Below are 24,716 nucleotides of genomic sequence, written 5' to 3'. Positions count from 1 at the left end.
TTTTCACCTGCTTCTGGAGCGGTTTTGTGTGTCTGACCAGCAGTCTGTATGCTGGAATTAGCATATAGAGATGTGGTCTGAGTAGCCGAGGTGCGGGCGGGGCTCCGCCCGGTACGCTCCTAGGATGTTTGTGTAAATAAGATCAAGCGTGTTCGCCCTTGCATTGGAAAGACCTACAGATTTTCTTCCAAAAGTCTTCGTTTGAGTTCAGCAGAAGAAAGCCATACACATATGGGATGGCATGAACGCAAGTAAATTATGAGAACATTTTTCATTTTTGGGTGAACTAACCCTTTAAAAACTATAATATTGATTTACATTCAATGATTAATGTTTACAGGCAACACTTTACAATAAGTTTCTATTTGTTAACAGTACTATCATGAACTAACAATGAACAATTATTTTTAACAGCATTTATTAATCTTGGTTTAAATGGATAAAATGTACTAGTTGCGTACAATTGACCTATATCTGAACTGTATATTGGAAATTTATCTTAAACAAGATTAATGTGTTGTAAAAGTAGGCTGTTCATTGTTAGTACATGTTAACTAATGTAGGTAACTCATGGTAACAAATATAACTTTATTGTTAAGTGTTTTTCTCATTTTTGATTACTTTTGTACAATAAACTGTTAGGATGTTGGGTCGTCAAATGATGCCCAATGTATATAATCTGGGTCCTGAAACAAAACCAGTTGAGAGACACTGAAATAAACAACCTTGTTATCCATAAACAGATGTGTAAATGAATGGGCCTAATGCACACTCTAATATGACACCATTGGTTTAGGATGCATATGATACATGTTCCCACTCAACTTGAGTGACAATTATTTTATAATCCCTCTGAATTCATACATTTAAGATTCTGCAGATTTTTGCCCTTGGTTTTAGGGTTTAGCCCCACATGTGTGTTCCAATAGGAGCTCCATCCCTGACGTCATGTCTGCAGGAGATTGGTTGCATGGAGCTCGAGCTCAAACTCCTGCTCTTGCACACACCAGCGTGACTAAACTTTTTAGAGTTTTCAAACTTATGCTCGAGCTGAAATCTCGCGCACACTAGCTCTCTCCTTCCGCTCCGCGAGGAACAAACACCGCGTTCAGTCCTGTTTTTCCCGATTTCCGTTTTGTGCTTTGAACATTTCTTACAATCCAATTACTTTTTTTTCTCTCTCTTTTTCAGTTATTTTTGCCTCGGTGCATTTTAATGGCGAATAGATGACAGCGCGCGAGAGTTTACAACTTTTACACACGCGCCAGAGTGGAGTTGAAGTCTTATAGGTTTAATTTTTATACACTATTATATTCTGTTTTTATATAGTGTATATATAGCAGGGACTCCACGAGTGTTTCTTTCAAACTTCTCCAACACTTTCACTTCTAATGGATATGGCTGTTCTCACATGGGACATTATCCTCGCTCTATGTTTATTGATTTCTCCGGCTTCGCTTTCGGCGGATCAGAGCGGCTTCAGGAGATTGTACGTGCTGCAGCCGGGACCGGGCGGTACGGATCGTGTTCACGTGAGCTCCATTTCATCCGTCTCGGGAGCGTCAGGGCAGCCGCACTCATACAATGTGGAGCTCAAATCCAACTATGGTGGCAGCCAGGTCCGGACCCGGAGAATGGGCCACCAGCCGAATCCAAACCCAAGCATTCATATCCGCCAGGACGCGCAGCCCGGCCGGCACACAACCCATCAGATGAAAGTGTCAGGGTAAGACACAGAGTCTAACTTGTATTTGTGAATGTAACACTTTACATTACAGTGTTACATTTAGATTGATAAAACACTAGATATAACACTTCCAAAGTGTAATTACAAGCATCATCTTACTTTTTTTTTCTATTATGCATGATTACATATGTGATATTTGGTCATGTTTTGCAGTAGAGTTCAAGTTACAGTGTAATTTACATGTTAAGAAACTGTTGTGCAAATTTGTTATATTTATACTTAAGGAATTACAGTGTTACATGAACTGTAAAGTGTAACCAAAGTTTATATTCCTAAGCATTTACTTACTGTAAGTGGCACATTCAACAAGTTTCATGCTTCTGCCTTTGAATGTGCAGTTAACAGCCAGTTATTAAGCAGTGATGAATTTGATAAGGCAAATGGTCACAACTTACTTCACAATTTACACATGATGTTCTTAACCCTTTTCTAACTCAATAGCACTGTAACATCTGTTATTTCAGGAAGGATACGGTTCCAACCTGTTCAAATATAGGATGCTGATTCTCATTGCAATGAACCTGATGCCCTTTAAAAAGTTTCGGCAGGCCATTCACAAAGATTTTTCCAAATTTCTTACAATCACAGAGAGTATATCAAGTGTATCCCAGTCCATGTTCCTTAGAATTTTCTTTGCTTTGGATCAGTTCCTCTCACTTTGCAGTGAAGTACAATATGAAATAGCACAGTGGGAAGTAATGGGCTGATTATATTGGAGCCTCAAACAGCATTGGCCCCGGGCCCTCCTGTGAGAGCAGACTTAAATCAGAAACCACTGCATGGTCGAGGAGATTGACCAAGGGGGTTACAGTAGGGTTAGTAGGTCCATTCGGTTTGCATATGAGTGTAACTCTTGATGCCATTACAGAGTGAACGTCTGTGGGGGGCAGTGCTGTGTTGGTTGGAGCAAGACACCAGAATCTCAACGCTGCACTAAACGTGAGTTATGATGACTCTTCTGTATCATGCATGTGCTTGGAATCTCTCTGGTCTTTCTGCTGTAGAGTTTCCTAGGTTCTTTTAACACCACACTGAAACTGTCCTCAAAATCATGATAATGGTTTCCTTGCTTTAGTTTACCAATGTTTTGCTGAAGACTGGTGCACATCCCATCTTTTAGGCATGTTGATATGTTCTTTAAGGTAACATAAATGCATTCACACACCTTTTTCTTCCAAATGCAAAATATTTTCATGTGAAACAGGATATTCAATTAGAGTTGATGTGATTTTATCCATTGGGAATTGATCGGATCTTAAAAAGTACTTATCAGAGCGGAGCCAGGTGGTAGGTAGCTTCTCTTTGGAATAATGTACACTGATTAATTGTGCAAAATAAAGTGAAACAGTGTGCCCGGAAATGTTTTTCCCATACACTTTTTTCCCGTAAGGAAAAAATGTGGTTCTTCATAAAATAAATGTAAGTCATGAAACAAACCAACAAGCTCCGAGGTTAATGAAAAGTTCCACCGGTGAAAAATTATTTGAAAATGTATCAAATGACGAAAGTACTGTGTGCTAAATAATCGAAATAAAAATTATGGAGATATATAAGACTACTCACACAGTAATCTGGATACATTTGAAAATAGTTTTCTTTTCAAAACGATCTCTGTCCACACTGCCATTTTCAAACGTCATCTAAAAGTTGTTCACACCTAACATCTGAAAATGCATTAATACAATTACTGCACATCATAAGTATGGCCCTGCATAATTTCCCACAGCAGTTCCGAGTAAACTTCCCATCGCCTTTGCCTTGCAATATGAAGGTTGTACAAAGTAACATTTATCTTTAGCAATGCTATCAAAGTTGATAGCAGGCACAACAACGCTGCACCAACATGGACCACCATATTGATTGTTTTGAGTTAAGTAGATCACATTGCTGCTGTACATAACAACACATTGTTTTAAAATATAATTTTTTTCCATCTAACTTTTCCCAGTCCACACTACAACATTTTCTTCTTTTTTTTTCTTTTCTTCTCCCCAATGCCCAACTCTCAGTACGCTCTTAAGTCCTTGTGGTGGCTTAGTGACTCATCTCAGTCCGGGTGGCGGAGGACGAATCTCAGTTGCCTCTGCGTCTGAGACTGTCAATCCACACATCTTATAGTGCATCATGGGAGTGGGCAGTCGCTGCTTTGCCACGACTCTTTGATTGTTAGATAATAAGTAGTGTCATTTTCCACCAGGAATTCCATAATTAAACACTGTAAAGCAGTCAAAGGAAAGGAGCAGGCGAGAACCGTCTTGATTATATAAACAGTATTTTAATTATAAACTAAAAAGACAACAAACACACATATGATGGAGCCAATCCTCCGCAGTGGCCTTTATCCCTCTCGGAGGCTTGATTAGCCTGATAAGGGACCGGGTGTGTATAATCACGACCCGGCCCCGCCCTCCGCCCTGCCACATTCCTCCATCGTTCTCTCAGGCAGGGGAGCCCCCGGCATGACGTAACCCCCCTTTCCTTGGGGAGGGGTGTGCCTTTTGCCCCGTCTGCCGGCAGGTCATCCCCGTCCACCTGGACGAGGGAACGGACAAGCGGAGGGAAACAGAAATAATTAAATGGGGGGGGTACTTCCTATAACAGTGTAGTACCCCCCAAAAAAACACTGTAAAATTTTAATGAGAGGGAAATGGCCAACGTGGAGTGGCAGTGAGAGAGAGAGAGAGGAGAGAGAGATTTAAAAAAACACTTACTCGCCAGTTCTCCAATACGCCCTAGCTTGTTCCTCGGCCACTCCTCCACCCTCTAACGGACGACAGCCGCGCCTCTCCGGGTGAATCGGAGGCAGACCTCCAGCCCCTGGCGGATGGAACACCCGGCCGCGTTATTGGGGAACAGAAGGGGTCTCCCCCGCCCCTGGCAGCGGTTCTCCCGCTCCAGGCGGTCGGCAGCGAGCCCCACCCTGCTCGCGGTCGGCAGTCTCAGACCCCGCTGCATTTCAGAGGCTGGTAGGGGACTCCTCCGCCCCTGGCAGCAGCCCTGACCGAGATAGACATCTCAGTCCAGTAAATCCCATTGTATAAAAACGTCTGCTAAATATAAGCAAGAGAGATTGAATTTACATACGAATTACCTATATCTAGTTTTAAGCCAATCTTAAAACACTTAATGGCAGTTTGAGGTTTCTCGCAATGTGAGTAGTTGCTGTGGTTAAAAAGTGAGACATATGCAGAGACATTTTATGGTGTCCTTCATAAAAAACAAACGGACAGCTGCACTGCCCACCAGTGAGCAGACTCAAAACTGTTTCAGTCAGATCTGAGCTGAAGGTCCTGGAGTGGTGAGGGGTGGGGATTGTGAAAGGACACAGGAAGTGTACCAAAGTTAGACTTTAACTGGAAAAAGTAAAGAAAGTAAGTGGTAGAGAAAAGTAACAGGGGCAAAAGGTGACTTGGACAGAATATTAGAGAAGAATACAAGCTGAGAGCAATTTTAGGGGTAGAGTCAGAGAGAAGAAGGGTTAAGACATTATGATAACGTTCCTTCTGGCCCGATGTGTAGCCTGTGTGTTTCTGCCAGAAAGTTTTATAAGAATCCAGCCACATTATACATGTGTGTACGTAAGTGGAGGTCACTGGGAAAAACTGAAGTTGCACCTACAACCACTGTCTGAGTCTTACCTCTAGCAGACATTCCTGTTACCCACATTTTTACACATATCTTAGACAATCAATATTGTGTCTGTCTCCAGTGACATCCCTCCTTCCTTCCCCTTGTTTTCCAGGAATGATAAATGTACTTTTTGTGTGTGTGTAAGATTTTTGGCGCCTCCAAGATTGTGTCTTGACTGTCTGCTGCATTTTCACTAAGTGTTTTGTCTTGGAGCCCTGCATCGAACATCAGGTGAACATTTTTACTAGTGTACAATGACTATGCGGATGATTTGATCCAAGTGAGCTGTTTCATACATTGAAATCTGTCTTGGTTTTGGATCTCTCTCTGTCTCTCTGTCTCTCTCTCTCTCTCTCTCTCTCTCTCTCTCTCTCTCTCTCTCTCTCTCTCTCTCTCTCTCTATATATATATATATATATCTGAGCTTGTTTCTCTGGAGTTTGTCTGCAAACTGATAATGAAAGACTAAATAACACAAAAAATACAGTGAAACATAGAGGGAAAAAAACACCTTCACATTGCATCTGTTCACTGTGTAACTGTTTTTGTCTAATCTGTAATAGGTTTTAGTCCACTTTTCATCATTATTTTAATTATTATTTTTGGAACCCACTAATAAGTTATTAAATTATTATTATTATTATAAAACAGTACTATATTTATGTAATAAATGCTATGAGGTCCCTTAACCCTTTATTTTGGTGGAACACTGAAGGAAGATACCCTTCTGTCCAAAAAAACACTGTGTTTTGAGGTTATTTACACTGTAAAAATAATCCTGTTGTTATTACAAAAAAAAACTGTCTGCTGTGGATGCCAGAATAATTATGTAAAAAATACAGCAAAAATGTAAACAAATTTACAGAACAAGTTCAAAACTGTTTAAAACTGTTGTTTTTAACGGTATATTTACTACCGTTGTTTATATTATTAAATGATAAACTTAATATATTAACCTTCTGAAACTGTAAAATCTGCTTTTCACTTTATAATGTATTGTTTATCATGTAGTAATTACAGAAGGGCTCATGATGACATGAAGTTCATCAATAATGGTTCTTCCAGAAGTAATGACCAATAAATATGAAAGACTTTGCTTAGCGTGACTCACACAAACACTAAACACCATCAGGGTAACACATGTGAAATTAAAATTATGCAATAAACATTAACTAAACTACAGCAAGTATAACACAGAACACCCCAAAGTACATAACTGATATTAAAAATAAGAAGAAACATAACTATTCCCATAAAATATAATGAAATGTAATGGGTCACGCAGAGAATTCTTTAAATGCCCTATTACTGTTTTTGTACCATAATTTTAATGATAATTTACAGTATAAATTACATGTACTCTCTTGTTAAACATAACATACATTTTTACCTTTAAGTATATATCATACTTTTTTTTTATCATACATTTATTTATTTTTATTTTTGCATCATTTTACCATTAAACTGCATGTATTGTCTTTTTAAATAATTATAAAAATAAAATTATGAATATTTTACGGTAACTACTCTTTAAACAATGAACTTTTTTTATGTAGCATTTTTACAGTCTTTTACCATTGAAATTACAGACATTTTTTACAGTGTAGATTTGGATAGTAACCAGCTGTGCACATACAGTAAGTACAGCAAACGTCACGTGCAGTCTATTTTTTTATTTTTATCAAATTGCAGCACTTGCGGTTTAATAATCCCACTCTGTCATATTGTGATTTCGATTTTATTTCGATTAATTGTTCAGCCCTTCTTATAATTGAAGTTGGGTACAGCATGATGAATACACTTTGAAAATGTGAAATTGTCACAATTTTTAGAAAATTATTACATTTACCAGCCTTAATTCAAGCTTTCAACTCATGTCATAAAAATGTAAATGCTGTAAATATAATAAATTTATATCCATGCAAATATACTCGTTCGGGAATTTGACTAGTTGTAAGTGCAGTAGTTTGCGCAATGTAAATTCAAAAGAGCCAGCTCATTAGTGGCATTCATTCTGGAATCAGACTGCACAGGTTGTGATGTGTGTTTTGTGCTGTAGATTCAGTGGAAAGGCAGTGCTGCAACTAAATTGTGCAGCACAAAACACTGTCAACACTGAGTATTTTGGATGGTGTTCCATTTGCATCAATGAAAAAATGCATGTTTAAGAACTGTCAATGGAATCAAAAGTCATTAAAATCATACAGTTCTTTTAACTAGTTTCAAATAATATCCTGTTCTCTGTTCCCAACCCTAGATGTTTAATGGCACAAACTCTACCCTCAAGTATTACGTTAGTAATGCATAAACAGAATGTCAACCACCTATAAAAATTATGCCACCTAAAAAGGACAATTTATGGCTAATATAAAACCTTTTTTATTTAAATATTTTAAAGGGATAGTTCATCCAAAAATATAAATTCTTTCATCATTTACTCACCCTCATGCCATCCCAGATGTGTATGACTTTCTTCTGCAGAACGCAAACAAAGATTTTTAGAAGAATATCTCAGCTCTGTAGGTCCATACAATGCAAGTGAATGGTGGCCAGACCTTTCAAGCTCCAAAAACACATAAAGGCAGCATAAAAGTAATCCATATTACTCCAGTTGCCTTTGTGATTTTTGGAGCTTCAATTGTCTGGTCAACATTCACTTCCATTAAAAGGACCTTTCTCTCTCTCTCTCTCTGTCTCTCTCTCTCTCTCTCTCTCTCTCTCTCTCTATATATATATATATAGTCTGGTCAACATTCACTTCCATTAAAAGGACCTCTCTCTCTCTCTCTCTCTCTCTCTCTCTCTCTCTCTCTCTCTCTCTCTCTCTCTCTCTCTATATATATATATTGTCTGGTCAACATTCACTTCCATTAAAAGGACCTCTCTCTCTCTCTCTCTCTCTCTCTCTCTCTCTATATATATATATTGTCTGGTCAACATTCACTTCCATTAAAAGGACCTCTCTCTCTCTCTCTCTCTCTCTCTCTCTCTCTCTCTCTCTCTCTCTATATATATATGTATATATATATTGTCTGGTCAACATTCACTTCCATTAAAAGGACCTCTCTCTCTCTCTCTCTCTCTCTCTCTCATATATATATATATATATATATATATTGTCTGGTCAACATTCACTTCCATTAAAAGGACCTCTCTCTCTCTCTCTCTCTCTCTCTCAGAGAGAGAGAGAGAGAGAGAGAGAGCGAAAATAAGAGAGAGAGAGCGAAAATATGAGCGACCCATAAACACAGATTACATAATGAGGTCAACCTATGTGTACACAAGCTTTCAACCAAATTATGAATAAAATATGACCTGAAATTATCTGACAGCAGCATTAGATGTTGTCATTTATGTTGACCAGGATCATGGGCATGAGATTAATCACAAGTTCAACATTTGTCATTGCGCAAAATATGAAACACCAGGTTGCCGTCAGTACCTCCCCATGTTCTTGTATATCTTTCCCACTTTTGTTTTTAGGATCACTCTGTCTCGGCTCTACACCTCTCCTGTCTTGGACGATAGACCGATCGTACATTTTCTAGCTGAATGTTTAATGGGCTTCGATTTTTCAGGTTTTAACACTCAACTTGCTCTGAAAGTGCTAACAAAGGAAATTGTCTGAATAGAAATGGCTTTTGTTTTTGCTGGCTGGTCCCTTCGAGCTAGGTGAAGTGTTTTTTCTGAAGCTGTCAGTCATCCATGGAGCTTTAGGTGACCATTCAAACTCTTGTCTTAATATTGCACAGTGTAGAGGGATGCTGGGGTATCGACCTCCCTATTTTAGCAGCAGGATATTGCACTCATGTTCTTTATCTCTAACAGAACAGGAAGAGTGCTAATCTTGCTTCAATTTTGGCCCGTCATATCCTATAAATAAATATGACAAGGCAGACCTGGAGATCAGTACTAAAATGAGATTAGTATAGCATTCCAGCACCTTAACAAGACACTCAACATCAGTGTTAACCTTTTTTTTAAAGGGGCAAAATTTGCACCTGGAATTGTTTTTCAAGGGCATTTTTAACTTTAAAAATGTTCTAACCATAAAATCTACAATATTTCTATCAAATACTTTAGTTTGCGGTATTTGACATAAATAGGCAAGTCTGCAGAAGCATTAAACCCATACTAAACCCATAACTAGATAGGCCTAGAATAGAATATTATGAACTAGATTTAAGATACATAAATGTTAGATAACAGATAAAACCACAGATATTTGAGTTATTTTCAATATCTGTTTTTTTTTCTTTCAATAAAATTTTTGAAAATCCTCTCACTTTCTTTTAAACTATCTTTTAAATGTTGATAAATAACCTTTATTTAAAGAACTAATGTTCTACAAATTAGTTTAACATATTTAACAGACTTCTGAGAAAAATAATTCAATGATTGTGGAAAACTAGTGGACATCTTTAAAAGCTGTATGAATAGAGGTCATGAAGTGGGTTAGAGAATGACTGCTGCCTTGTTATTCTCTCTTCTCAGAGGACCTTGTGTTTGTTTTTGTGCTAGCAGTCAACATGTGATATGCATTCAGATGCTTCTCAGACTTTTCTGGAGTCCTTTTATTGGATCGAGATCATCAGGAAACACTCAGATCATATTTATTTCCTCTCTGACAGACATGGTTTGTGGGAGTTGGTGATTTAATTTGTCTGCACAATGAAAGACTGTTTGGAAACAAAGAGCTGGTAGTTGGTGAAAACTAAAAAAGTAAAAAATAGGGGTGTAACAATTCAATGAAATTAAGATTCTTAACACAGCGATTACGATGCATCGTGAAATCTGAAATTTGATCACGATTCCATTCAATTATTTTTGAACTATTCATAATATTTTTTTTATATATGCTGAAAAAAAAAAATCTAAATTTTTTCTGAACATTCCTAATTCAGACAGTACAAAGAATCACTAGACTTAAGCACTACAGTCACAGATAAATTAAGGATCAAGGTGGATTGGCTTATATGTGTGCATATAATAGATATCCGATATGAATAAAAATGCAGCATAATTAATTATGCACACACACTCAAAATAAGCATAATAGATTTGCAAATAACGTTAACATTTATTGCACTAATATTTACAAATTAAATGTCATGTGCAGGAAGATAAGATCCATGTTTAAATTGAGCAGGGTCATAGATTAAAAAATGTCTATTAGTACCGTGTATGGGATATGGTAACCAGGAGTTGATTTTGGGTTAGGGAAAGAGGCAGCTACATGGAGGCTGCAGCTCCGTTCACAAGACACCGCTCAAGATAAAAAGGTTTTATATTTTTGTGGCTGCCGGGAATTATTGACCAATCACAGGTGACGCTAATCAACTGGTTGGTTCCCTTCAGAACAGTCTGGAATCCCTACAATCACGCACGCTCTGCTCCCTGTCCGTTGCGAGTAGGCTTGCGTAAAATGAGATGGTCACATTGGGTATTTATATAGTAATGATAAGTAAGTAAGTGTTAGTTCACCCTAGTTAAAAGTGAAGTGTGTAATTTATACTCCACTATAGCGTTAAACAGAATTGTACAAATAATGACTGCTTTCCAGCAGGTTTCCAGAGCAATCCACTTCCATTGTTCGACAAACAGATAGCTCAGCCCCAAACTTACGCTATTAGTTGAAAGTCTTTTTAGCACTGTTGGCCATGTTTGGAATGGATTGCTCACGGGAGTCTATTTCCAGTCATGACAGTGCAGCTCCTATCTACTTGAATGGGGAAAGACTGAAATCTCTAAAACTGTTGGTCAAGATTACGATCAAAGAACATATTTCAAATCAGCATTAAAATCTGACATCACTGGTATCATTAATTGTGCTTCTTTACCTCAGATTACGCAAATCAAAATTTTCCTGGCATGTATTGCTAATACACATGCACGTTTTTGAGTTGTTTGACAGACGATGTCTGTATCTAAAATGCGATTAGCTCTTTTACCTGTAAGGCAGGACTTCCTTTCTACATCTGTTGACTCTTGGTTATTCCAATTTCTCCCATTCATTTTAATAGAAGTACTAAATAGTCTCTGATTGGTTGAGCCAATGTTGCTGTGTTGGGCTGGTTGGGATACTCAAACAAAAGCGATATTTTGATTACACCACAGAGCCACAGTGTTCATACTTTTTTGAGAAATCAGGCTTGGCTTATTTATGGCTTACTAATAGTTGACAGTAAACTGGGATAGTAGAAAGTTACACACTTTTGGAAATTACACATGTGGAGCGGAGGGGGGCGGGGCCGGGTCGGAATATTGCGCGCCCGGTCCCCAATCGGCCTGATGAGGCGCGCGAGGGATAAAGGCGGCCGGTGACGATGGTTCGAGAGAGAGAGAATTACGGGCATGTCTGTCATGTGTGTTTATGTTTGTGCTTTTGGTTTAAGTTTCTCATTAAAATATAATTTATGTTGACAAGCCGGTTCTCGCCTCCTCCTTGCCCATCCTTTAACTGTTTTACATTGGTGCCGAAACCCGGGAGGGAGGAGCGATGCCCGTCGCAGAGTCCTCGACACTGCCGTCCACCCAGGGGAGCGCCGCTGCCATCTGCCGGATGACGGAGTAGCACGACCGCCCGGATGCGGGGTACGGCCGTCGTCCAGCGGGACAAGTGGGGACTGGATACCCCGACCGCCTGGAGCGAGGAGCCGCTGCCGGGGTGGAGGAGTGCCCTGCCGTCCCCAGAGACGCGGAGGGGTCGAGGGAAGACCGCCGTCCGCGAGGGAGGAGAGAAGAAACTCTCCGACCGCCCGGAGCGGTAGAGCCGCTGCCAGGGGCGGAGGAGGGTCCCCATTTGCCGCCAGAAAAGCGGAGGCGTGTTCTACCCGCTGGGGGTCGACTGTTTCACTCCGGTTCGCCCGGGGTTGGAGCGGCTGTCGTCCGCCTGAGTGTGGAGGAGTGTTCGAGGACCACGCGGCGGTACATCAGAGAACCGGCTTGATAATATAAATGATAGTTTAATGGTAAACTTAAAACAAAGACACAAACACATATGAAGGACATGTCCGCTAACGATCTCTCTCTACCGCACGGCCCTCTGCAGTCAGCCTTTAAACCTCACGGAGGCATAATTAGCCTAATACAAGACCGGGTGTGTAGTATCACGACCCGGCCCCGCCCTCCGCCCTGCCACAACACACTTTACCTTTAAAAGTTTGCTACTGCAAAAGTCGGATAACTATTTTGAATTATTTTAGAATTCAATGACAACTACCATTTTTTTCTGTTTCAAAATGTAACCTTCAATCTATAATTTGTTTACAAAATGAAAATGCAATGCATACTCATGTCTTTCTCTGAGCCTGGATTTGTCATATGGCTTGTGTGAAGTATTTGAGTGTTTTTCCTGAGCTCAGGCATGTGTGCACAGCTCTCTGCTGAGCTCCATCCCTGAAAGACTGCTCAGTCTTTTTTCTTCCCCTAACTGAAAATGACCCAAAATGTTCGCATTCCTAGCCAGATAAAACACAACATGAAAGTATTTCACCTGGGCTCCATTGTGCAGCAGAGAGACTGATACATTTTTCCTGGCTGTCCGTGCTAAAAAAGTGTCCTAGATCTGCAGGAACAGGTGACAAGGTTGAGGAACCTGCTGTGATGGGATTCTGGATTCAAGAGAAGAGCTGAAATTCCTGGTTTAGTGTAGAGCAGAAAAACTGAAAAAAAAGGACATTTGTATTTTACTGTAATCGAGGCGTTAATCCAGAGCAAATTACTGAACACTTATTACAGGGACAAGTAAATATTTCACCCAAAAAGGAAAACTCTGTCAGAAATTACCCTCATTTTGTTCCAAACCCTTATGACTTTCTCTCAAATACGGAACATAAAATGAGAGGTTTTAATGAATATCTTGGAGAGAAGCTTATTTACAGTGTTCATGTTAGAATTTAGCACTAAAAGCAACGCAAGTTCTCGTAAGTGTGTGCCACTGTAAACAAGCTTTTCTCATGCACTTATGAAAGTGCAACAGATGTCAAGATTTTAACTGAAAATAAATGAAATTTCTGGTTGTTTTTCACCAAAATTGTATGTCTCCAGAAGGCTTGGAATACAACACATGAGCTACACAGAATAATTGTATGACTTTTGTTTCCTTTTTAGGGTTTAAAGTAGGGCTTTGAGATTAGTCAAATTTTATTTTCAATTACAACAATTATGAAAATGAGATAATCGAGATAAAAAGATTATTGTGCCACATTCCATTTCGCAATGAAACACCCCGGCGTTATATCTTTAAAGCATCCTTTATTAAAGTTCAAATAATTAGGAAGCAGGTTATGAAAATAATCTCAGAATCTGGCATTTTTTCTGTGCGTTCAGCGCAGCGTCTATGAGATGCGTGAAGTGACCATAGAAGAGATTGAATCTTCTCCCGGCTGATGTACACTGGCGTGTGGACACTCGCCATTTGCACGTGTTTGCTGCAGCTAGATTATAATGTGATGGCTTGTGACATAGTGAATCATAATGTACAATATATGTGCCATGTTCACTGTGTGTAACTAATCAGGCGATACGCAGCTCTATTAAGAAGAGAAGGTTTGTTTTTTGTGAGTTAAATATGGATCGAAGTGAACATAAAGGTGAGTGAGTCTAGTCTTAACCCATTATACACTGGTACAAAACCTTTTTTTTATTTTTATAAAAAATTTTTGGCTTGTTCTCCAAAATAATATCTAAAACTCTGCTCTATTTTAGGAGCTATACTGCAGAAGAACAAATTATTATCAGGGAATGTTGAATACTATATTTAATCAGGGCTTGTCATTAACACTTGTCTGGTGGATTTTTGAAGGGGCAAAAGTGAAAGAAAATTTTACTTGCCCGACCGGAAAAAGCAGACTAATTAAAACATCACTAACGAAAAAAATAACTGGCTATATTTGAAATAGCCTAGTCCTGTGTCACTTATTAGAAAGTTCATATTTTTATTCTGCTGTTGAAAATAATCCATTGCATGTAATTTTATAATTCGCTAGTGATCTAGTAACAATTGTGCCCTGTTTGATTGGCAGGCGGCGTATGTGTGTGTGCTGAACATGTGCGTGTTTTCCAAATGCTCGCTCTAATTTTGTACCTGAATGGTCAAATCCATTTCATAATTCCGCCAAAATACCCATCTTGGTGAGGTAATCATGTAAACACAATGAGTGATGTCTTAAGTGAATGTAAACAGCGGAGAAAAAAGCTGGTTTGTATTAAAATGACTTGTAAGTGTAAATGTAAGCTAAGAGTAAACAACATAACAAGAAAACGAGAAAAGAACTCACTGCTCTTGAATGAGTAACTTTAGTAGCATTAAAAATTATTAATGTATTATACTCATACAGTTAGGACTAGTTGTAGCTTTTATGATGCATTTCATTCTAAATGTTTACTTGAATACTTAGTAGCCTACTGCTGTTAAAAACTTTTTAAGCTGTTAAAAAAGCACTGAATTTTCTTAATTTGTCTATTAATTAATTTGTCTATTTCTATTCATTACTGTTTTATTGTTATTTTATTACTGACTTTATATACACTCACCTAAAGGATTATTAGGAACACCTTTTCAATTTCTCATTAATGCAATTATCTAATCAACCAATAACATGGCAGTTGCTTCAATGCATTTAGGGGTGTGGTCCTGGTCAAGACAATCTCCTGAACTCCAAACTGAATGTCAGAATGGGAAAGAAAGGTGATTTAAGCAATTTTGAGCGTGGCATGGTTGTTGGTGCCAGACGGGCCGGTCTGAGTATTTCACAATCTGCTCAGTTACTGGGATTTTCACGCACAACCATTTCTAGGGTTTACAAAGAATGGTGTGAAAAGGAAAAACATCCAGTATGCGGCAGTCCTGTGGGCTGAAAATGCCTTGTTGATGCTAGAGGTCAGAGGAGAATGGGCCGACTGATTCAAGCTGATAGAAGAGCAACTTTGCCTGAAATAACCACTCGTTACAACCGAGGTATGCAGCAAAGCATTTGTGAAGCCACAACACGCACGACCTTGAGGCGGATGGGCTACAACAGCAGAAACCCCACCGGGTACCACTCATCTCCACTACAAATAGGAAAAAGAGGCTACAATTTGCAAGAGCTCACCAAAATTGGACAGTTGAAGACTGGAAAAATGTTGCCTGGTCTGATGAGTTTCGATTTCTGTTGAGACATTCAGATGGTAGAGTCAGAATTTGGCTTAAACAGAATGAGAACATGGATCCATCATGCCTTGTTACCACTGTGCAGGCTGGTGGTGGTGGTGTAATGGTGTGGGGGATGTTTTCTTGGCACACTTTAGGCCCCTTAGTGCCAATTGGGCATCGTTTAAATGCCACGGCCTACCTGAGCATTGTTTCTGACTATGTCCATCCCTTTATGGCCACCATGTACCCATCCTCTGATGGCTACTTCCAGCAGGATAATTCACCATGTCACAAAGCTCGAATCATTTCAAATTGGTTTCTTGAACATGACAATGAGTTCACTGTACTAAAATGGCCCCCACAGTCACCAGATCTCAACCCAACAGAGCATCTTTGGGATGTGGTGGAACAGGAGCTTCGTGCCCTGGATGTGCATCCCACAAATCTCCATCAACTGCAAGATGCTATCCTATCAATATGGGCCAACATTTCTAAAGAATGCTTTCAGCACCTTGTTGAATCAATGCCACGTAGAATTAAGGCAGTTCTGAAGGCTGAAAGGGGTCAAACACAGTATTAGTATGGTGTTCCTAATAATCCTTTAGGTGAGTGTATATATATATATATATATATACACTCACCTAAAGGATTATTAGGAACACCATACTAATATTCATATATATATTAAAGTTCAATAAATGCATGATGTTTTAAAAGTCAATGAGTAATTGTGTTAAATAATCATGATCTCAATATTGACCAAAATAATCATGATTATGATTTTTGCCATAATCAAGCAGCCCTAGTTTGAAGTGAGTTGCAATCAACAGCCATTATATTAAAAAGACAGACTTAGATATTCATTAAAATACAAAAGTTAGACAGGTTTCTAACAACATGAGGGAGAGACAATTATCTCAGAATTCTCATTTTGGGGTCTCTTTTACTGTAAGTGCCTTGCTTAAGGGAACAATGTTAATAGCTCATTGAGCACCATTTGAACCAGGCCAGATCTTTAAACTCTAGGCTACAACACGTAGGATATACACGAATATCTAAGCATAATTTGTGAGAATGTATCTGGACCAGTTCTACCTTGTGTAGAACTACTTTCTTATACCACATAGTAAGTATCTTGCTTAGGAACAAACTTTGTAACTATTTGGAAATAATGTGGGGAAGTGATTTATAACTTAAATGCTGTCATCAAACCTGGAACTACTTCCTAGCTGTGCATTATATGTAGTTAATCAACTTGGATAATCTGTCAACCAATCAGTCAAGAGTTGCCATTTTTTTATTTAAGGTTAATGAAAATTCCTTGCTATTCTGGTCCAATTCATTCATTACTTAATCTCTTCTCTCACCATCACTCTTCCAGTCCTCAGTTAGCAGCTTAGCATACTTAACAACAATACTTTCTTGTCCAAGCAAATTCAAGTTGTACCTTTCAGATTCACCAAGTTTTCAGAAGTTGGAGCCAGGAGCTGCAGCGTTCTGATCCTCTTGAATTAACTCTAAGATGTGTTAAAGTATAAGCTTCAGCAGAGAAATGGCCCTGCCGTGGCTTCCTTTAATTGGCTGTGTGTCTGCTGTGAAATACTAGCAGACTAAAATGGGCTTATCGACTCTTCTGTCTAGCACACTCAGCTTTGCGTGCGCTCTTACACTGCTGAGCACACAATGCAACACATTTAACACAGATTTCAATATTGACTTGATGGATAAAACTAATAAGAAGCTGGACATGTTGGAATTACCCAGCACTGTGCCCCATAGCCTGACTCAGCAAGATCACCCACTTATTTCTCGTTTGCTCTCTCTTTATCTATCTGTCTTTCCTCCCGTCCCTTACTCTGTCTTTCTGGGCCAACTGAAAATGGATAATCGTCAGTACTGGTCAGGAGACGAAATCAGGGCTCTTCTGAATATTCATTTCAAGGGCTAGCTGTCCAGAGTCTGATATTTCAGCTTTAGTTTCATTCACCAGGGTGGCATATTAAGGATGGGTTTTAGGGCAACGCTTCCAGGGCTTTTTGCCCAATGGTGGAAATGCAGATCGATTTTTTACCTGTAGCTTTATGTCTGAGGCTACCAGTTGATATCCCTGACCCGATGGGGGGTCTTATCTTTCTCTTCCTTAACACTTAGCATCTGCATTCAGTCAAACTCTAGCCTTTCAAAGTATACATAATTTGACTGTGTGCATACACAGGCGGTTTGTGCATGCTTGCTACCATTGTTATGAGAGACTTTACTTTTATCTTCAAGAGTTTAGACCCATAAATATGTCTTTGTATTCCTTCAGACTCAAGTTATACAAATGCAAGCATCTCCTGATCTCCTCACACACACGCTCTTGATGTGCACATCCACTGTTGTTACTACTGTTTCTACATTCATCTACTGTTGTTTAGCAGCGATTACATCTTCTAGCGCTTCTGGGTGACAGCAACGACTCAACTGTGAGTGCCTCTACCTTGTGGACCCACTAATTAGTGCAAATAATTCTAGGTGCATACGCATTCTGCTAATTCGGTGTATACACAGTTAGAATAATCGTGCCGCATGTGTTCAATGTTAGAGCACTCTGCTGATGTCGAAATTTGCAACAAGCGTCCTGTACACAGATGCCTATTGTTCACATCTGTCTGAATTATACTTTGGGCTTTAGGGAGCTTTGACACTAGAGGTCTTGGTGTGGGCAAGAGTCCCTTTAATGTCTGAGGTTGGTTAATTTGGTTGGTGTGAAAGTGTATTTTCCAGGACTTTGGCTTGAACAGTTGTTCTTGAAACAGAACTCAGTTCACTTGTTCAGACCAAGTAAAGAAACTTGAGTTGAAATTGTGCTAGGCTTTTTTTTTTTTTTTGGTGCCATTCAGTTTAGTCAGCTTGATTTGTTTGAAGAGGCATTGAACATTGTTTATCTCCACATTGCTCAATAGCCCACATCATTAGTCATGAGGGCTAGTGAAATCAGACACTCTCAACTCTGGTCTTAATGTAATGATTTATAGCAGCACACTGTACAATTACTTTATAAAGTTAAATAAAGAGAGATAGCTTTGTGGTATGGTTTTAATAGGTCATGTTTGTTTTCATATTGTTCAAGAAAATGAGCTAAATTGTACATTCTGCAATGTAGCATCTCAGCATATCTGGATATGTCTTTCTTGTTCAACAATTTATGCTGACAATGTTCACTAAATTATGTGAGCATTAGCCTACCATAGCAGATGAGACTGATTGTACATCATATTGTCAGTGCCACTGTGTTTATGCACGTAGTTGCTTACTTCCCTTGAGTTTCTAACCTGATCTCATAGAACTTACGTGACTGTAGTGACATTTTTGCAAAATAATATTACATGGTTCATTACACGTATCTTGTCCACTGTATGGCGTTTAAAGCAAATTACATTTTCTCCCAAACAGATGAGGTTTCTAAGTTTAATACTCCATTGAGTTTCAACAAAACATACCTCCCTCCCCTAAACCTAACCAATAGTGTCATAAAAAGCAAATGTGTTGTGAAGAGCACTATACAAATAAAAATGGCTTGACTGACTTGGATACACGCTCAGTTTGAGAATGTTTAGAAATATCATGTGTGATTGTGTCTAATCTGAAAACAATTCTGAAATTGTGTATCTAAGTGGAGTCAATGAGGGTGAGTTATGTGAGGCCCATGCTGTTCACATTTTCCTTTAATTTGCCTTTGTCTAGTTTGAGCTGAAATTTGGGTCAGGGTCTACATCCCAAATGTAATTTCCTACCTGTTTATACTGTGTCTGTTGTTTGTAAAAATGGAGCTTGCTATCAGACAAAAAGTCATTCAGCATGGTTGTGTAATACATTACTGGCAGCGCAGTCCTTTAGCTGACTGAAATCTATGTTGGCCAAGTCCATATGAAACAAGATAGTTCTATATTTTGTAATGAGATTTGACAGAATGTAGATTTTTAAAATGAAACAGTTACAACAGTTCTGACTGAATGTGGTTTAATATTAATATAGCTGGTGACAAAAATTATACTTTGATATAATTTATCCTGTGTGTGAATTTGTGTGCTTGAGTGTGCAAAAATTTGTTTCCATGAACTTTGTGCCACATTAGTGTTTAGGCATTTTCCGTACCTATTTGAGTCAATGTGTGTAACTCCAGTGTGGGTATGTCAATGGACATGGTTTGTGGAGGCGGTGGTTGTGTACAATGGCATGATATGAACAAGAACAGTGTTCTAGTATGTATTCCAGTTTATATGGGTTCCCTCAGTTTGTAACCCGGAGCCCCAGATGTCCAATGAGGTACAAGGGGAAAAGGAGGGAAACCTAGAGAGGGTGGAAAATTGCAGAAATCCACTGCTGTGAGTCATGTCAGCTGAAATTAAAAACTCCACAAACCAGGGGCAGTGGTTCTATGATGTCATATTTGATGTAAACACTCTTACCACTATTACAAGGTGTGTATGTGTGGTTTTGTGTGTGTGTGTATAATACTTAGTTGTCATTAAATACACAATTTTGTCCACTTTAAAAAAAAAAAAAAAAGTTACTGGCAAGATGTAAACGTCACTCTAGAATGAGCTGACGCATCTGTGGCGTACACATAGGTTAGTATATGTGTGTACCTGTGGGTCAGTATGCATCTCCAAAGCCCTGGTAAGTCAGTTTAATCTGTGGCCTTCTTAGTAACACCCTTAGGCAGCTATTTTCTATGTAGGCAAAAGACATTAAAGTTTAGCTACTGTATACTTGAATGTGAAAAGACATAACATATTCAATAAAATATTTTAATTGGCAATAAAATCTGATGACATGTGTATCAAATGTTGTATCAGCTCAAATCATGCTAAAAATACTATTATTTCAGACTGGTCCAGTTAAATCACATCATGCACATTCTAGAGTAAACAAATGATCAAAATGGCAATTTCATCTTTTACAGAAAGGCTGGACTTCCATTCATAGAACCACAATATTGAGTGTTATAATTGTTTATCTCATCTATCCAAGGCCATTACTTAAATATACAGAGCTAGGGTCAAAATTATTACAACTAGCCCAGTGAGTAGGCTATACCAGAGGACCTTAGTAGGGCCCCCTTGTCACAGGGCCTGGGAAGACCATAGCCATGTTTCAGCTAGTGGGTGCCAGGGCCAGTTGTGTTCGCACTGTCACTTCCAGGGCTTCATCGTGCCTCCTCGATGCTTCCTCTGGGCTATCGGCCTAGTGCATTTGGCCCGCCCATTACCCATTTGCCAAAGGCGGACAACTGGGAATTGAGGCAAGGGTCAACGTCATAGGTGGAGTTTCACTGAGTCAGGTCGGAGGTACCAGCACCATGATACTCATTTCCCAATCTTTCATATCTAGATACCAACTTACCTCAAAAGATCAACTGAGAATGGAAAATCGTCAGTTCTTGTCAGGATACTAAATCAGGGATCTTCTGAATATTTGAGCTGATTCAAAGTGCAAAATCAGGTTGACTGCATCTACCATAATGAAGATATGATTAAGTATATTGTCGCCAAACTTTCAAAATCAGCTTTAATTTCAAGGGCAGCTGTCCAGAGTCTGATACTTCAGCTTTAGTTTCCTTCACCAGGGTGGCATATTAAGGGTGGGTTTTAGGGCAATGCTGCCGGGGCTGTTGGAAATGCAGATCGATTTTGGATCTGCAGCTTGATGTCCGAGGCTATTGGTTCAGGCTGACCAGTTGATAGCCCTGGCCTGATGGTGGAAAAGAGGCTCATGTTCATGGTTGTCTCCACCTGACAACACCCTGGCCTCTATCTACAGATCCACTGTAATATGGTGTCTGGACCACCTGGTGTGTAGCAATTTTGTGTTGAGCAGAGCAGCTGCTATTCACTGTGATGTCATAAAGACTGTCAGTGATCTCAGCATTCAAGGGGCCACATTCAAAAGTCTCCCTTGGGGACTGGACTCTGAGCCATTTCCTGTTTTAGGCATCTCCATAGACTAACTGTAAATTTGCTGATGAGCAGCAAGCTGGTTTTATTTTGTTTGTCTTTGTGGGAGTGAAAGAGTCACAGTGGTATCCAGGCAGTTCTTTGTAGTTGAAAAATGACAACCTTGCTCTGCTCCACAATGATGTAATTACAGACCACAAGTCAACACCCAGTTATCCACTCATTTTCCCTCTCTATTGCTCTCTCTGCCAGTTGGTCCTTCTTTGCTCTCTTGCTTCCATGATGTATGCAAATAAAAGTCTACTAACTGGTGGTGGTGTAGAGACATACATCATTGCAGAAGACCACGTCAGGCACTTTATTAGGACCATAGTGTGATATATTTAACTTACTTTTTTTTAAAATATCCATTCATTTGTGGTTGTATTTTAGATACTATTTTATAAATGAAAGGGTTTTTATTTATGCATTTCTGTGTCAATTCAATTTGCTATATTGCTAAGCAGAAAAAAGAATTTGATTATTTAAAAAAAAAGTATATATATTTTCAATGTGCTCTGCATCCTCAATCCAGGTGGCAGAGGAAGAATCTCAGTTGCCCCCACGTCTGAAACATCAATCCACACATCTTATCATATGGCTTGTTGAGCACGTGTTGAATCCACGCACAACTCACCATGTGCCCCAGTGAGAGCGAGAACCACAATAAAGTGACCTCGATGAGGTTACCCCATGTGGCTCTAACCTCCCTAGCAACAGGGCCAATTTGTTTGCTTAGGAGACATGGCTGGAGTTACTCAGCACACCCTTGATTCGAACTCACGACTCCAGGGGTGGTAGTCAGCATCTTTACTCGCTGAGCTACCCAGGGCCCCCAACTTTCGATGATTAAGTGTAATACCCTATCTACACTGGGCATGTCGACATGTTCTAAACTGTTTTTCTTTGGTTTTTGGCAGAAATAGTGCCAACTCATGCAGCCTAAAATGCAAAGGGACACCTGTTTACTGTCGGCACGATGCGACACGCCTCAAAGCAACAGATGCTTCCAGTATAGACAGCATCATTGATTAAAATGTTTAAAATTGCTTTTGACGATACGTGATACTTGCATCCGGAGTAGACAGGATGTAGCTCTTTTACATTTGTTCCCCTCAATATTGAATATTTGGTTACATCTGTGATGTTTAATGATAAGTATATTGTCTTACCCTCCCTCTATTTTTTTACAGCTAACTGTTTGCCCCCGTGCAAAAATGGAGGGATGTGCTTGCTGCCCCACATGTGTGTGTGTAAGCCTGGCTCTAAAGGCAAGTCCTGTGAACAGACCACTCTCCCCCCATCCTCTCATCCAACTGGACCACTAAACGGACACACCAATGGTGGACTTCCAAATGGAGGCCATACAAATGGATACAGCAACGGTCATAATTTAATTCCCCAGCGCCCCATTCCTCAGCAAACCTTCCCACAAGGCCAAGTGCCGTTACCGCTACCTGGCACCAATGGGGGACACATGACCCTCTCCAAGAAGTCATCATCTAACCGACTCAACCAACCCATCCCTTACCAGTGAGTATGAATGCTGGATTCAGTAATTTCTTATAACATCCTGCTGATGTAATAATGTTAATTTGAGTGAAATTTCAGTCAAAATTATATATAAATTATATTTATAGGTTCTGTAGGTCAGCATTAACACATCCACATTGTAACTTATATTTGTCTGAAAACCACCCACTTAGATAGTAATGTATATCTTATCAACTTGTTACAAGAGCAATCACAGTCTTTTTGTGCAGATGGGTTCATCTGAATCCAATGAAATGACAGTATTTGTTTGTAGAGTGTAATATCCAGGGGTTGTTGGCTGGTTAGCATGGGCAGTTAACTGTAGTTAACTGGTAGATGCCATAACTACACCATTCTGCTGGTAAAAGCCAGTATTCAGACAGTATTTCAGAAAGTCATCAGATTCCTTAGGCCCTTTCACCTTACTTTTGTAGTTTTATTATTTTGGAATGAACACACAGATGCTAATGAACTTTGCCCATTTCATTTCCCCTACTGCTCAGCCTTTCAGTCTGGGTCTGTTTTAAAGAAATACTTACTGTTCTCAACTCTGACTCACTGAAATCTTTCTTACATGACTTCACTTGGGCTCTCACCAAATCGTGACTTTGTCTTTTCAGACAGAGGTTCTGATGTCAGACTAATTTTCTCCCATAATTTTTGTTTGCCTTGCAAACACAATTTTTATTAGATTCCTTTACCATGACTGACTAAAACCCCTGCAGGCTCAGTCAGTGACCTGTGGTTTAAGAGTGGGGTTCTGGGGCTGGCTACGGGATTGTTTTGACTGCCACTGCTTTAGAACAGCTGGAAAGTTCACAATCGTACTGGATGTGGAGCTCAGCTTTCTTTCATTTAGAGCAAATCGACTGCACTTGACGGTGAGTCAAAATCTCACTTTTCACTTAGATGTGGGGCAGTGTGTAGTTGGAAAACCACAGAATTACCCCCATGTTGGTTCCAGGAACATTTCGATGGTGTAGTTTGTGATTGCTCATGTCATTTGTATATCGCTTTTCACAATAAACATCGTCTAAAAGCAGCTTTACACAAAATAATATGTCTGAAATGTCTTTAAATCTGTGAACAATTTAATTGAAAATCTTAATTGAAAATTATGCCTTAAAGGAATATTCCAAGTTACAAACAAGATAAGCTCAAGACCATTTGTGGCATAATGTTGATTATAACAAACAAAATTTGACTTTCTTTTAAAAAATGCAAAAATCTAGGTTACAGTGAGATACTTGCAATGGAAGTGAATGGAGGCAAGCTGTAAACTTTAAAATACTCTCCGTTGCAAAAGTATAGCCACAAGACGTAAACAATGTGCATATAAACATGATTTTAGTGTGATAAAATCGCTAACTAGGCTTTTCTGTGGAAAGTTATAGCCGTTAGCATAGTCGTATTTTACATAATATAGTCGCATTTTACAATGCCGTTAACCCTGTAATCCTACAAAAATGTCAGTTTAAAGTGCTTTTATAAAATTATAAGCATCACATTTCTGTCTTTAAAGCCTGTCGATTGAGCTTTACTTGTATTAAACCTGGAATATTCCTTTAGTGTTTTTATCTTTATGACCCCTGTGAGCAAACCAAAGGTGGCAAGGAACAAAAACAGTAAAGCATGATCTTTACCAGTTGATACATTTATACCATAGGACAGCTAAAATACATTAAAGCAG

The 24,716-nt window shown here is 39.2% G+C and overlaps 1 protein-coding gene across 22 annotated transcripts in view; it reads left to right on the top strand.

Moving 5' to 3' along the window:
• The first annotated feature begins 1,011 nt into the window (after positions 1-1,011).
• Positions 1,012-24,716, top strand: part of LOC127656849 (latent-transforming growth factor beta-binding protein 1-like) — a 171,277-nt gene continuing 147,572 nt past the window's right edge. For 5 of the 22 annotated variants that reach the window (XM_052145355.1, XM_052145358.1, XM_052145353.1 and 2 more), the window contains exons 1-3: positions 1,016-1,726; positions 2,616-2,686; positions 22,687-23,026. In XM_052145355.1, coding sequence (XP_052001315.1) covers positions 1,392-1,726; positions 2,616-2,686; positions 22,687-23,026 — 746 coding nt within the window. In that variant the 5' untranslated portion in view covers positions 1,016-1,391. Of the gene's footprint in view, positions 1,727-2,615; positions 2,687-22,686; positions 23,027-24,716 lie in introns of all 22 variants that reach the window. The other 17 variants (XM_052145350.1, XM_052145349.1, XM_052145348.1 and 14 more) reach the window with 7 other exon arrangements.

This window comes from Xyrauchen texanus, chromosome 16, assembly GCF_025860055.1.
Source record: "Xyrauchen texanus isolate HMW12.3.18 chromosome 16, RBS_HiC_50CHRs, whole genome shotgun sequence".
Classification (NCBI taxonomy): Eukaryota; Metazoa; Chordata; class Actinopteri; order Cypriniformes; family Catostomidae; genus Xyrauchen; species Xyrauchen texanus.
Note: the sequence above shows the minus strand (reverse complement) of the source record. Positions and strands in the feature narration are given on the sequence as shown.